Source organism: Enoplosus armatus, chromosome 15 (assembly GCF_043641665.1).
Source record: "Enoplosus armatus isolate fEnoArm2 chromosome 15, fEnoArm2.hap1, whole genome shotgun sequence".
NCBI lineage: Eukaryota > Metazoa > Chordata > Actinopteri > Centrarchiformes > Enoplosidae > Enoplosus > Enoplosus armatus.
Window position 1 is genome coordinate 8,000,782 of NC_092194.1, and position 11,492 is coordinate 8,012,273.

The following is an 11,492-nucleotide window of genomic DNA, read 5'->3' on the forward strand; positions in this document are numbered from 1 at the left end:
TGACAATGATCGTTGTTAGGCGTAGAGTTAAAACATTTAAACATATACATATTCCTTTTTGTTTGTCTGTTTTTATTTACCTATGCAGAACAACACATCAGTGCACAACCATGCAAGATACATAGGACATGTAACTGTCCCATGAGAACCATGTATCACACTATCCAGTGAAGAAGTATTAAAATTTTGTTGACCCATAAAAGAAAAATAATTAATTAAATCAAGTTTGTCTGAAAAATTCAACATCACCACATGTGGAGATGCATGGTTTTCTTTGGACAGCCTAGAGATTTGCACACAGTAAACTATGATACTTAGTCGACAATGACACATTGTTGCCATGGACACAGAGGATGCCCTTGCATTATCATAAAGACACTCTAGATAAACATACAGTGCCAATTTATAACTTCCCTGTTTGGAAACTTTCTTACTGTATTTTAGTGGTTTTTCATGTGGAATATGGGACATTATGAAATACATACACGATGCTCACATCTCAGAAATTGCCTCCTTCGTGTGTGGTGGTACATGTTTGTCTCCATTTGTGTGTGAGGAATTTGAAAGGCAGCATGCAAAACACTACAAACAAATACTGTTTATGAACCATGCAAACTTTATGGGCAGCTGAGCTCAATACAGAAGGAAGCTATTAAAAGAAAATGTTTGAGGCAAAATGTTTTCAGGTAGAAAGCTGAGGAAAGTTATTGCTCAAACAGTTTTCAGTCATGATGTCACTACCCTCTTAGATGCACATGGTAAAAAACAGGCTGTAAAGCTGCATAAATATAGCACTCTCCCTCTCTCTGGCACCCAGGTTCATCCAGACATGTGTTAGCTGATGCATCCAGAGCATGTAGGCCAGTCTGTCCTCAGCACTGACACAGTTTGTGATCCCATGTGGGGGTATGAGAGAGTCTTAGATAGAGTTTCCCCTGTGCCTCCAGTGTTATTAATACACACAAAGTGTGCCTCTGTTTTCCTAGAGACAGACACACAGCAGAGCTGTCCTTAAAGTCAGACGCAGACTGTCTTCACAGCTGTCTGGACTGTCACCTCCAAACAAAGTAAGTAGAAATATTAGTTAATGTGAATTGTTACTTTTTTGACAATGAACTGAAGGTTTTTAAGGTCCTCTTGTGTGCTATCTTTGGATGTTTTTAAGGTTTGCAGCTATCAGGATTATAAACATGATTAGATTTACATTACATTGCTTTGTTATGCAAAACAACTCAAAAGGAACGATGAGTAGAAGGCTTTTAAACCACAATCTCGTCAATTATTGCTGTGGCTCATTTACTTAATGACAGTTCTCTCCTCCTTCCCTCTAGCTTGCCTCTCAGAAGGCCATGGACAATCACACATCAGCAGACAATGGGAAAGACAAGGACTCACACATTAAACTTGTTGAGGATATCACAGACAGCAGCCATACTGTCTCTGAAACAGAAAAATATATTCCCCTAGATGTGTGCACACCGCATCCCATAATATATATGGACCAGGCGGTCATGGACGGCTTGGGGAAGCTTTTCGACCACTGCATCCAGCAAGTGTCCCACATGGAGACGCAGAGGAACGAGCTGATACAAGAGCTCCTCCGTCTGCAGGAGCCCATGCTGCGAGTGGTGGGGCACCTGAGAGGGAGGCTGGTGGAGACGCAGAGGCGGCTCTCTCTGGCTCAGCTGGATTACATCACTGTTCACGAGGAAGTGCAACAGGTGAAGAGGAAACTGTTTGCCACAGCCAGAGACTGCATCCAGAGCCAGGTGACGCTGGCTGCACACGAGTACGAGGTGGCTGAGGGTGCTGTTGCACAGGTAGGAACTGCTGGATTCATGACACCTGGAGGACTGAGTTACTGTGGCAGGTTATGGCAGATCATTGTGTTTTTGTTCTGCTGTTTGAGAGGTGTTCCATGTTCACATTTTTCATCTACTGTAAATGAATCATGTAAATCATGTATAAAGTAAGCAAAATAAACGACTATGTGCAGGTATATGTTTGAAATGAGAGAATGTCAGTATGAATTATTGTATTTCAGTTAAAGAGATGAATTTATGGAACAGCTGCAGTGAGGAACTGCAGACACACAGCACACTTTGTAAGTTTAAGATAATTTAATTAACATATATAAAAATGAATGACCAGAATGCCATGTTGTTGAAGTTTGGCTTTAAATAGGTTGTGTATTGTAAACAGGGTCGGCACAAAAAGCTGTAGCTTCAGCCTATCTTTACTGTCTGTAGAAAATGTTTTTTGTTGTTTTCTACTGTTTTGTCGTGTCATTTTTTGCCTAGTTGTTTGTTTAATTACCTATGGACTCCAATAAATTTCAAATTAAATCTTGATGAGCACTTCCTCCTCCGTCCTCGCCAGTTTGTATTTTTCTGCAAAAATTTTATTTTTACAAATAGCATTGCTCAATTATGGCATTGAAATTTATGTATGCATGCTTTTTTTACATCCACCCATAGGAGGAGCTCAAGGCCCACATCCAAAGTCTGACCCAGGAGTTGTCCCAGCTCCGGGAGGCCTACCAGAACCAAGTAAACTCCCTGAGGGACCAGGCCACTAAGCCCTGCAGGCCCAGGGCCATGAGCGATGTCGGCCATTGCCGCCAGGCTTCTGTCAGACTGCAGCGGCGGCTCAGCGGCAGCGTGAGGGCACTGGAGGGCTGCTATGAGCCTCGGCTCATGGCCCTGCTGAAGAGAAGGCAGATTGGGGAGGATGCTTTGAGAAAGAGCAGGGAGCAGGCCATGGACCTGAGGGCCAGCCTGGGGCCCCTGAGAGATGACGTCCAGAGACTGGAGTTGCAGAGAGCCTGTCTGGAGCAGAGGATCACTCTGATGGAGAGGGAGAGGGAGGAGAGCATCGCACAACACAAGGTACAGTGACTGAAGTCAAGGAGGACATAAAAGATATAAAGGATGTTTGGTGAGAGTAGACCAACTAAGATGTTTCTCCACTTTGCACAGGAGACTGTGGAGACATTACAAGAGACTCTGAGAGAACTACAGGTGGAGCTTGAGGTTCAAAGAAAATCTAAGATGGACTTGGAGGATCAGAAGGATGGCCTTTTAAAAGAGCTGACATTTCTGAGGTACGTTTACTCGGATCCTTTTACTGTTTAACTATAAACTGTGAGAATCAGGATTTACAAATACCTTATTTTACAGAGGCTGTGAGGAACCCAGGGAAACCACTACAGAGGAGGATCCCTCTGTTTCCAGTGGATACTCTTAAGCCGATTATCTACATCAGACCAAACCACTACATTTACATTTAATGTCAAATAATTTAAACTTGATATTTATTCGCTTCTACAGACTCATTTACTTATTAATTCATATTTCACAGGAAATTACTCTTACAACTTAATACCTTGCATGCTGTGCCAAGAAACAAAGCAAACAGATTTACTGTAAATATTTTATTATGAATATACACAAAAGATCAGATGCAGCACAGAAAAACAGAACAAAACAAACAAAAACAAAAAAAACGTACAAGTGACACAACACGCAATCTGGAAAATGTAATACAAGAAAAACCTACAATATGTACAATTTTGTTAAAAAGGATCTCAGTTTTCAGCACAACTGATGAAGGTGAAAAAAGCAAACCTGAATGTTGTTGGACACATCTGTGATGGTTTCATCACAAGCCAGAGTTGATGAAAGTTCTGGAAAGATCTAAAAATCTGACCAATACAGACTTAATTTAAATACTTCATGACATGATGATTACGCAGCATTTTTATTCTTTCATTTTTTACGAAACCACTCTGCCGCCCAAAATGTAAATAAAAACTCATTACTGCTTATGCAGCCAGCACTGGAAAATGGATCCACCTTTAACAAGCACGTCAAATGAAGACACGTGCAGACTGGACTCATGCCTGGACCTCTGAATCTGCAGCACCTTCTGGGTCCTCGTCGTTGTAGATATTTTCAGCCTGTAGAAGAAACAATTCAAACATATATTCACTGTAACTGGTGTTCAATGTTAATAAATGCACTTCAGAATTCTCTCTGTGCTGTCAGATATTTACTGTCCTTTATATTTCCACATCATTTCATGAGCCTGTGACAAACAAAGCTCTCACCATCTGCCAGACTTGCATGATATTGTCTTCTGATACAGAACAGATGACCCAAGGCTCGTTGGGGTTCCAAGAGAAGTCTGAGATCTTAGCTGTGTGTCCGCCGTGGATGAACTAAAGAGAAACAGAGCAGGAGGGATTACTACAGCATTTCACGTTTAATTAAAAACAAATGTAATTGTTTTTGTCACAACTAACCAGCAGCTCAGGAGGGCCGTCCTCAGCATCCTCTGGTGACTGTTCCTCTCCGATCTTGCTGAGGTCCCAGACGTTGAGCCTCCTGTCAGTGCCGCTGGAGGCCAGGATGGTTTCGTTATGAGGAGACCACTGAACCTGTGGGGTAGAGATGGGCCAGATGTTACATACCTGCGACAAAGTGCCTCATAAACATAAAACTAAAAACAACTGCGAGTATTCCTCTGTTTGCTGACTTTTAAAGCCCAGCATAACTCCAGATCAGTAGAGATGGGCGGATGATACCGAAGCTCCAAAGTTTGTTTCACTCCAGTGAAGTGCACTGTTTCAATACATTGTGTCAGAGCTTGTGTCAAAATGAAGAGTACCACGTGACTAATGACAGCTGAAGCTTCAAACTTCTCTGGTGCTTCAGAAAACACTGAGAAATATGGAGATGTACACTAGAAGGACACATTTCCACCTGATAATACCAAGTAATAATGTAATAAAAGGAATAGGCTAATTTAATGAATATCACAGCAAAGTTACATTAACATTTCATGTCAGCAAAAATATTTTATAACCAGGCCTTTTGAACAATTAATTAATTATCTTACTGTAACATGTTGCACAATAACATCTACATTTAAAGCAGCATTTCTGAACAAAAGTATTACAGATTTAATAATAACACGCAGGCTTGTTGGACTTTTATTGCTCACAAATGATACTAAAATTATCAATATCAGAGAGGTGTTGTGGTGCTGCAGCTCCAGTCTTGAAGGGCCGCTGTAAAGTTTTCTGAGCCACCACATGTCACTGTTCTAGAGGTGTCTGAAGCTTTGAATATGTTTCGGCACAAATAGACAGAAACCCCAAAGCTTCATAAGGCTTCATCCGCCCATCACTACAGATGAGCCAAACAATACTGCTAGTTCAGATGAATGCAAAATGAGTAGCGAGTTGAAACTATGGCTGAGTGCTGATCATCTGATTGCAGTTACATGAGGTAGTTGTGTTGGGAATGCTCCCAGCATGCACTGGGGCAATAGATCCATGGACATAAGTCTCATTTTATGTGTTCCTGCATTTTTACGGGTGTTCTTTTGTTTTACTATTAAACAATTAGACATTACCAGTGTTATGATCTAGCTAACTGTCAATAAGGCTGCACTTTTGCATTTTAATTTTTTTGCAATTTTAAATCAGCTTTGAAGAACCAAAAATCCATGCACAAAGATCGGGCCCGGAGGGTCGCTTCTTACCTGGAAGATCTCGTCCTTGTGAGACTCGAATGAGTGCAGCTTCAGCTTCAGGTTTCTCAGGTCCCAAAGTGCCACAGTCTAAAAATAAAAGTAGTCAGCTTCAACTGATTCAAATCATACAAAATGAGAAAAGAGGAGGGGACAGCAACAAGCTATGCAACAGTTCTACAGAGAAAGAATGGACCCACCTTATCTGCAGAGCCAGAGGCCAGGATGAACTCGCTGTAGGGATTGAAGGACAAGCAGTTGACCTCAGCGGTGTGGGCGTCCACTGCATGGCTGGGCTTGGAGGTGTTGTTGGACCGCGTGTCCCAGCTGTGCCAAAACAGACAGAAGCATCATTGTTACAGAGAAAATTGAAACAGAACAACAACTTTGTTTCTCGTGAGTCGTCATAGAGGTTAGTGAATTTTGTTACTAACTTAAGAGCTGCTCACATCATGAGTTTCTGGTCATCTGCGACAGATCCAAAGAGCGACTCGTGGAGCAGGTGCCAGGAAACATCCTCCACCACAGCAGTGTGTCCTGTGAAGATGGTCTTGGCATCCACAATCTTTCCCTCCTTGGGCACTGTGCTGATGTCCCACAGGCAGATGGTCTGTAACAGAGAGCAGAGATGGGTAAGAAAATGTATTAACAACAATATAAAAGTTTTAAAAACCACTTTCCGAACAAAGTTACCAAATTGTTTGCAATGACGTATATTCAATATATAGGAAAAACACACGATTCTATTTAAATGGGGTAAAACAAGAAGAGAGACAAACAGAAGGTTGCTTACATGGTCATCTGAGGCACTGAGGAGGCAGCCGCTGAGGTTCGAGTTCCAGGAGAGGCCATATCCCTCCTTCTGGTGCCCTCTCAAACGCAAATCTGGGGTGCATTCTCCAGAGGGGTCTTCAATATAAATAAAAATCAATGTTACAAAAATTGAGCAGAAACAACACTTGTTGTAGACTTTTGAAAGCTCTTGATATAACGTGTTCTGGTTGTAATCCTACCAGGCTTAGAGGGGTGCTTTGTGTAATCAAAGACCAGCACGTCGCAGGTCGGGGTCTTGGTGGCAATGATGCAAGGATTCTGAGGCATGTACCGGGCTCTGTTCACTTCTCCCTCGTGGTTGATCTTGATCTCAATCTCTATCTTCCCACTTACAGACCCAAAGCCTCCAAACTCTGAAATGAAGAACAACAGATACATAAGATGGTTGTTGCAAATTACCATGTGTCCAATAAACTTTCCCACTGTTAAAGCATATTAAATGGTATATTGTATGCAAGTATGGTTTATTGCATTTTACTAACTAAAGTATAATCTAAACCAAAAATACATACCTATATTTTCTGGAGCATTAAAGGTTTCAGCAAAATGTTACTTGAATCATTCACTGAGAGGAACTATGAACCACAATATTCAAATATAAGAACTTGTTTGAGACAATTTAAATACATTGAATGAGAATATAAAAATATCGCACAGGCCTAGCTGCAGGAGTGTGAATTAGTTTGTTTAATCCATGTGACTTGACAATGTATATGAATAATGACTATGACTTTAAGTCGTTAACATTTGAGAACATAATTTACCCATCAATACATATATTTTGTGCAATAAGCAGCTAGGCACAACATATAGTATACTCTAGTTTTTAAACATAACCAAGCTTCCCACGCACATAATCCTCCCTCACCTCCTTTCTCGCTGTCGTAGTGTGAAGCATCAAACTGGGCATCATCGTTTGGGAGCTGAACGCTAGCAATGACAAGGTGATTCTGCTCATCAGAAGTGTGTGTCCCCAGGACCAGCCTGTGCACGCTGTAGTCTTTCCCCTCTGGCCTGTCAAAAGAGATGAATCAAAATATATATATATATATATCTCATTTATTCATTCATAAAAAAAAAAGAAGAAATCAGATGTCTCTCTTATATCATGTTTTGTCAGGGTGCAGCAGACCTCCTCTCACCTGGTGACATCAGGCAGCCACTGGGCCGTGAGGCTGGGCCACTCCAGAGCGTGTGTCATGACCAGGTCGTAGAGGAAAGGGGTGTTCTTCTTCCAGATCTTGTACTCCTCGTTGATCACCCTTTCCTCCACAGCATCATCAAATGCAACTGCAAATTTAGCAGCAACACACAGATATGTTATACTGGCTGTCAAAACTAGTCATGCAGCATCTAATTAGCTTGAATTGAACAGAGGATATTGGGGTGATTTATAGTTATATACCTAGTCAAGTCTTTTCCTTGTTAAATCAACGTTTATTTTGCCGAGAAGATACTGTCAGCACATGTTGCCACGGTTACCTACTTATATACAACATCCTAAATCAGTTTAGGAAGATCCCAAGCAATACGTCAGTCCATGTGGGACAGTAAGCTAACCTGCTTAACATAAATTAAAAACATCTATAACCAGCCGGCTACCAGCTAACCTTAGCTAGCTGGTGTGTAACAACGATGAAGGGAGATGTTGGCTGGCGCGCCAACATCCACCCGTACATCCTGGCTAGTACTTTCTATCATTCTGGATAACGTACGCACACATTCAGTCATGCAATTCAGAAAAGTAAACACCCCTACCGTCTTTATCAGCCATTGCGTCGTAGTTCTAATACTGGCAAAGAGTAACAATTATTTGGGGAAAGCGCTCCGACAGCAGCAGAGATGTTTGCGATGGCGCCAACTCCATACGAGATTGGCCAATCAGCACTCACCAAAAACCCGATCGGAAGTCGCTACAGCAACACATTACGACATCCGGAACACCTTCCTCTGGTCCATGTTGTTAGCGGTGCTGTAACACAGCGACATGGTAAAGATCAGATTTGATCTTTTTTTAAAACGTTGAACAAACCTACAGCTACAATGGACGACCGTCACCTAGACTTGACAGAGGCGCAGAAAGCTACGAAGTCAAAATACCCGCCTATCAACAAGAAATATGAATGTAAGTCTGAAGTTGTGATATATAACGTAGCTAGCTTAGCTTGTTTACTTTTACTTTACTTGTGAAAACAGTGTTATACACTATTTTCATCGTCTCCAACGTCGTGACTAGCAAATGGTATGTTAATGTTCTGATTAAATGAGACCGTTTATCTAAATTAAGTGACATATGCCATACATGGTCTTTGAAAATAGTACTATCATATCCGCCCAGCTGTTCTAAATTGGTCTAACAGCATACCCTGGCTTATCATGTCACCCTGTGTTTTACTATTACAGACCTGGATCATACAGCAGATGTACAGTGAGTGCGTTTTGATATCTTGGTAAAGTGTTTGTCAGATCTGGTGTTTCTCTATTGTTCAGTAGTGATCAATATCATATTTTCTCCTCTCTTCTCCAAGAATTCACTCCTGGGGAGACTCTCTGGAGGAAGCCTTCGAGCAGTGCGCCATGGGCATGTTCGGCTACATGACGGACACAGAGACAGTGGAACCGCTTGATACTGTTGATGTGGAATCAGAGGGTGAGAGCATGGATAGTTTGTCGCTGTCGCTTCAACAGAAGTGTCAATCAACCTTCTCTATACCTGCATCAGTCACTGAAACTCTATGTGTACGGTTTCCCTTCTCAAAAGGTGAAGACATGGAGTCTCTTCTTTTCCACTTCCTAGATGACTGGTTATACAAGTTTAGTGCAGACCTCTTCTTTGTTCCCAGGGTGAGTATGTTAGCCTCTAGACCCCTGTGGTCCTGAAAGGGATTTACGTCAGAACATGTGCCACAGGTGCTTGTTAAATGAGTTAATTTACACTGCTGCTCATAATTTACACAACATGCACAACATTTATTTTGATTCCTGTTTGATGGGAAGCCCATTGAAAGGTTGTGTTTATTATTGTGTTTATTATTTGAGTATTTTGTTTCCTGTTATTCTCCTGACAATCAAATGCTACATCTATACAGGAGATCAAAGTTCTGCACATAGACAGAATGCGCTTCAGGATCCGCTCCATTGGGTAAGTTTGGGTATCTCTTCACTAGAACATAGTGCACTCTGCACTGTTATAGCATATATAAAGCATCCACACATGCTCCACTAGGGCCACTAGGGGACTCCTATCACTCCATCATACAGGCATAAGCTCAAAGTATCTGAGCCACTAACATAAACAGTGAACATATGGTCCCCTGAGGCCATAGAGACTCTGAGACTGCATGGACTACACAGATTGGGACATCTTCATGACCACCAGTGACAGCCTGGATGATGGATCTCTCCACTGCTGTACTCACTCTATACCAATGATTGTACGTCCAAAAGCCTATGTGTCAAACAACGGACGACACCGCTACACTTGGCCTTATCTCACACCATCCACGTACAGAGAGGAAGTCAAGCAGCTGGTGTCATGGTGTGGAGCCAAACACACAAATGGCTATTGACTCCAGAGATCACTGGATGTCATCTCACCTCTCTGACAGAACTGTACCCACCAAGGACCAGGAAGAGAGCACAGAAAATCTTGACAAACCCTATTCATCTTGGCTACTCGCTCTTTCTGTGCTTCCCCTGTCAGCGGAGACTGAGAATGAGAGCCCTAAAAATTAGGACTACACAACACCTCCACAGCTTCAGGCCGTAGCCCTCATAAACAAAGACCCCTCTCACAGCCTAACCATTCCTATCTGCCACTTGCACCCTGCTACACAGACTGACAATGTGCCACCTATAACAGTTCCTTGATCTCCTCCATTCCTTATACTTTGCACATTATGCATATTGTACTCAGATGCTGTTGCACACATGAATACTATGTATTTATCTAAACCGCTTTTTGCACTGAACAACAACTATTGTATTTATCTCTCTTAAGCTGCTCTCATACGGTCAATTTTCTTTTGTTTATTAAAGTTGGGGTGAAGAATTCTCTCTGGCAAAGCATCCACAGGTAAGCTAGTAAACTAACTCACTGGATGATTGTTCAGAATCTAATTCTGTATATAATAAAATTATGGAATAAAAGTACAGAAGGCTTTACGTTATGTTTGACCACAAGAATTCTGTAAAATAAATGATAAAAGATACACTATTGTAGTGCGTTTATACTAAGTGTTATGTCCTGTGTTGTCAATCCAGGGAACTGAGGTGAAAGCCATCACATACTCGGCAATGCAGATCCACGATAAAGAAAAACCAGAGATATTTACCATTATTGATATCTGACAATGCCTCCAGAGGCAGACTACCTCCTGGTTCAATGGAACTGTAATATCTACATGGCCAATTTAAGTGGCCTTTTAACTGAGGCACTGATTATTGATCGTTCTCTACTTGTAGAGTGAACTGTTTGCTAACAGGAGCATTTCTTGTGATTATTGTGCACATAGTACAATGGAAGAGCTCTTTGACAGATTAGTGAGGTTATAAATTGAATTGTTTCAGAAATCACAAAACTTCATATAAATGAGACTTCTGAGAATGACAGTGATAGTTAGAGAAAGGATGGAAATGGATGGATATAGTTAAATAACTATTTACATAAAGGCTTTATTGAAAAGTAAAACGCTTTAGGTTTAGAATGATGTAATGGTTTTTAATACATTTGTGGAACCGGTTTTGCTTGAAATGCTTTTGCAAATTCTTATTCTTATTTGTCACACATTTGACATTGTGTTGATGCCTTATCAATCATTGTAAATAAATCAATGGATGTTTATTTTCTGCTGTTGGTTTAATTTAATAATTACTGGTACTTATAGATAAAATCTCACTTGTGAATATTTTGTGGATGTGTGGTCATTGTGGAAGACAAAGCAGTAATTAGGAGCTCCAAATTTAGAATTACATAGCAAACAACAACAAAAAATAACTCACTTACCGTCATACATTGACTCTTCTTTTTGTATTGTTTAAACCTGCTCACACATAAGCCTTTAAGTAAATATAGAGTATTGTTAATAACACTATCTAAGTTGTTCAACACACAGACATCCAAT

The 11,492-nt window shown here is 41.1% G+C and overlaps 3 protein-coding genes across 5 annotated transcripts; 2 read left to right on the forward strand and 1 right to left on the reverse strand.

Moving 5' to 3' along the window:
* Window positions 1-1,349: 1,349 nt before the first annotated feature.
* Window positions 1,350-3,652, forward strand: LOC139297213 (syncoilin-like). The gene is made up of 4 exons (XM_070919783.1): window positions 1,350-1,820; window positions 2,478-2,888; window positions 2,979-3,103; window positions 3,598-3,652. The coding sequence occupies exons 1-4, from the start codon at window positions 1,350-1,352 to the stop codon at window positions 3,650-3,652; spliced, it is 1,062 nt and encodes a 353-aa protein (XP_070775884.1).
* A 137-nt stretch (window positions 3,653-3,789) lies between these two features.
* On the reverse strand, window positions 3,790-8,217 carry LOC139297211 (histone-binding protein RBBP4). The gene is made up of 11 exons (XM_070919782.1): window positions 8,128-8,217; window positions 7,512-7,659; window positions 7,238-7,383; window positions 6,549-6,722; window positions 6,329-6,444; window positions 5,985-6,145; window positions 5,736-5,862; window positions 5,548-5,625; window positions 4,304-4,438; window positions 4,109-4,219; window positions 3,790-3,958 (listed from the first exon to the last, which is right to left on the reverse strand). Exons 1-11 carry the CDS (start codon window positions 8,141-8,143, stop codon window positions 3,896-3,898), a joined length of 1,275 nt encoding a protein of 424 aa, XP_070775883.1. The 5' UTR covers window positions 8,144-8,217; the 3' UTR covers window positions 3,790-3,895.
* A 118-nt stretch (window positions 8,218-8,335) lies between these two features.
* On the forward strand, window positions 8,336-11,274 carry zbtb8os (zinc finger and BTB domain containing 8 opposite strand). 3 transcript variants are annotated; one of them, XM_070920385.1, is made up of 7 exons: window positions 8,336-8,494; window positions 8,773-8,797; window positions 8,898-9,019; window positions 9,131-9,213; window positions 9,459-9,511; window positions 10,408-10,444; window positions 10,633-11,274. In XM_070920385.1, the coding sequence occupies exons 1-7, from the start codon at window positions 8,413-8,415 to the stop codon at window positions 10,717-10,719; spliced, it is 489 nt and encodes a 162-aa protein (XP_070776486.1). In that variant the 5' UTR covers window positions 8,336-8,412; the 3' UTR covers window positions 10,720-11,274. The 3 variants fall into 3 exon arrangements, with proteins under 3 accessions (XP_070776486.1, XP_070776487.1, XP_070776488.1); XM_070920386.1 differs by lacking the exon at window positions 8,773-8,797 and having other exon boundaries at window positions 8,336-8,498; XM_070920387.1 differs by lacking the exons at window positions 9,459-9,511; window positions 10,408-10,444.
* Window positions 11,275-11,492: the final 218 nt, after the last annotated feature.

Bases quoted from the DNA above. Each gene is read 5' to 3' on its own strand.
- LOC139297213 (XM_070919783.1), top strand. From the start codon at position 1,350: ATGGACAATCACACATCAGCAGACAATGGGAAAGACAAGGACTCACAC. The intron at 1,821-2,477 runs GTAGGAACTGCT...ATCCACCCATAG, and splicing joins CTGAGGGTGCTGTTGCACAG to GAGGAGCTCAAGGCCCACAT. The intron at 3,104-3,597 runs GTACGTTTACTC...CTCAGTTTTCAG, and splicing joins AAAGAGCTGACATTTCTGAG to CACAACTGATGAAGGTGAAA.
- LOC139297211 (XM_070919782.1), bottom strand. The intron at 6,723-7,237 runs GTGAGGGAGGAT...TCTTCATTTCAG, and splicing joins CTACGACAGCGAGAAAGGAG to AGTTTGGAGGCTTTGGGTCT. The intron at 5,626-5,735 runs GTGGGTCCATTC...TTTTATTTTTAG, and splicing joins CCTCTGGCTCTGCAGATAAG to ACTGTGGCACTTTGGGACCT.
- zbtb8os (XM_070920385.1), top strand. From the start codon at position 8,413: ATGGACGACCGTCACCTAGACTTGACAGAGGCGCAGAAAGCTACGAAG. The intron at 8,798-8,897 runs GTGAGTGCGTTT...CTCTTCTCCAAG, and splicing joins GATCATACAGCAGATGTACA to AATTCACTCCTGGGGAGACT. The intron at 9,512-10,407 runs GTAAGTTTGGGT...TGTTTATTAAAG, and splicing joins TTCAGGATCCGCTCCATTGG to TTGGGGTGAAGAATTCTCTC.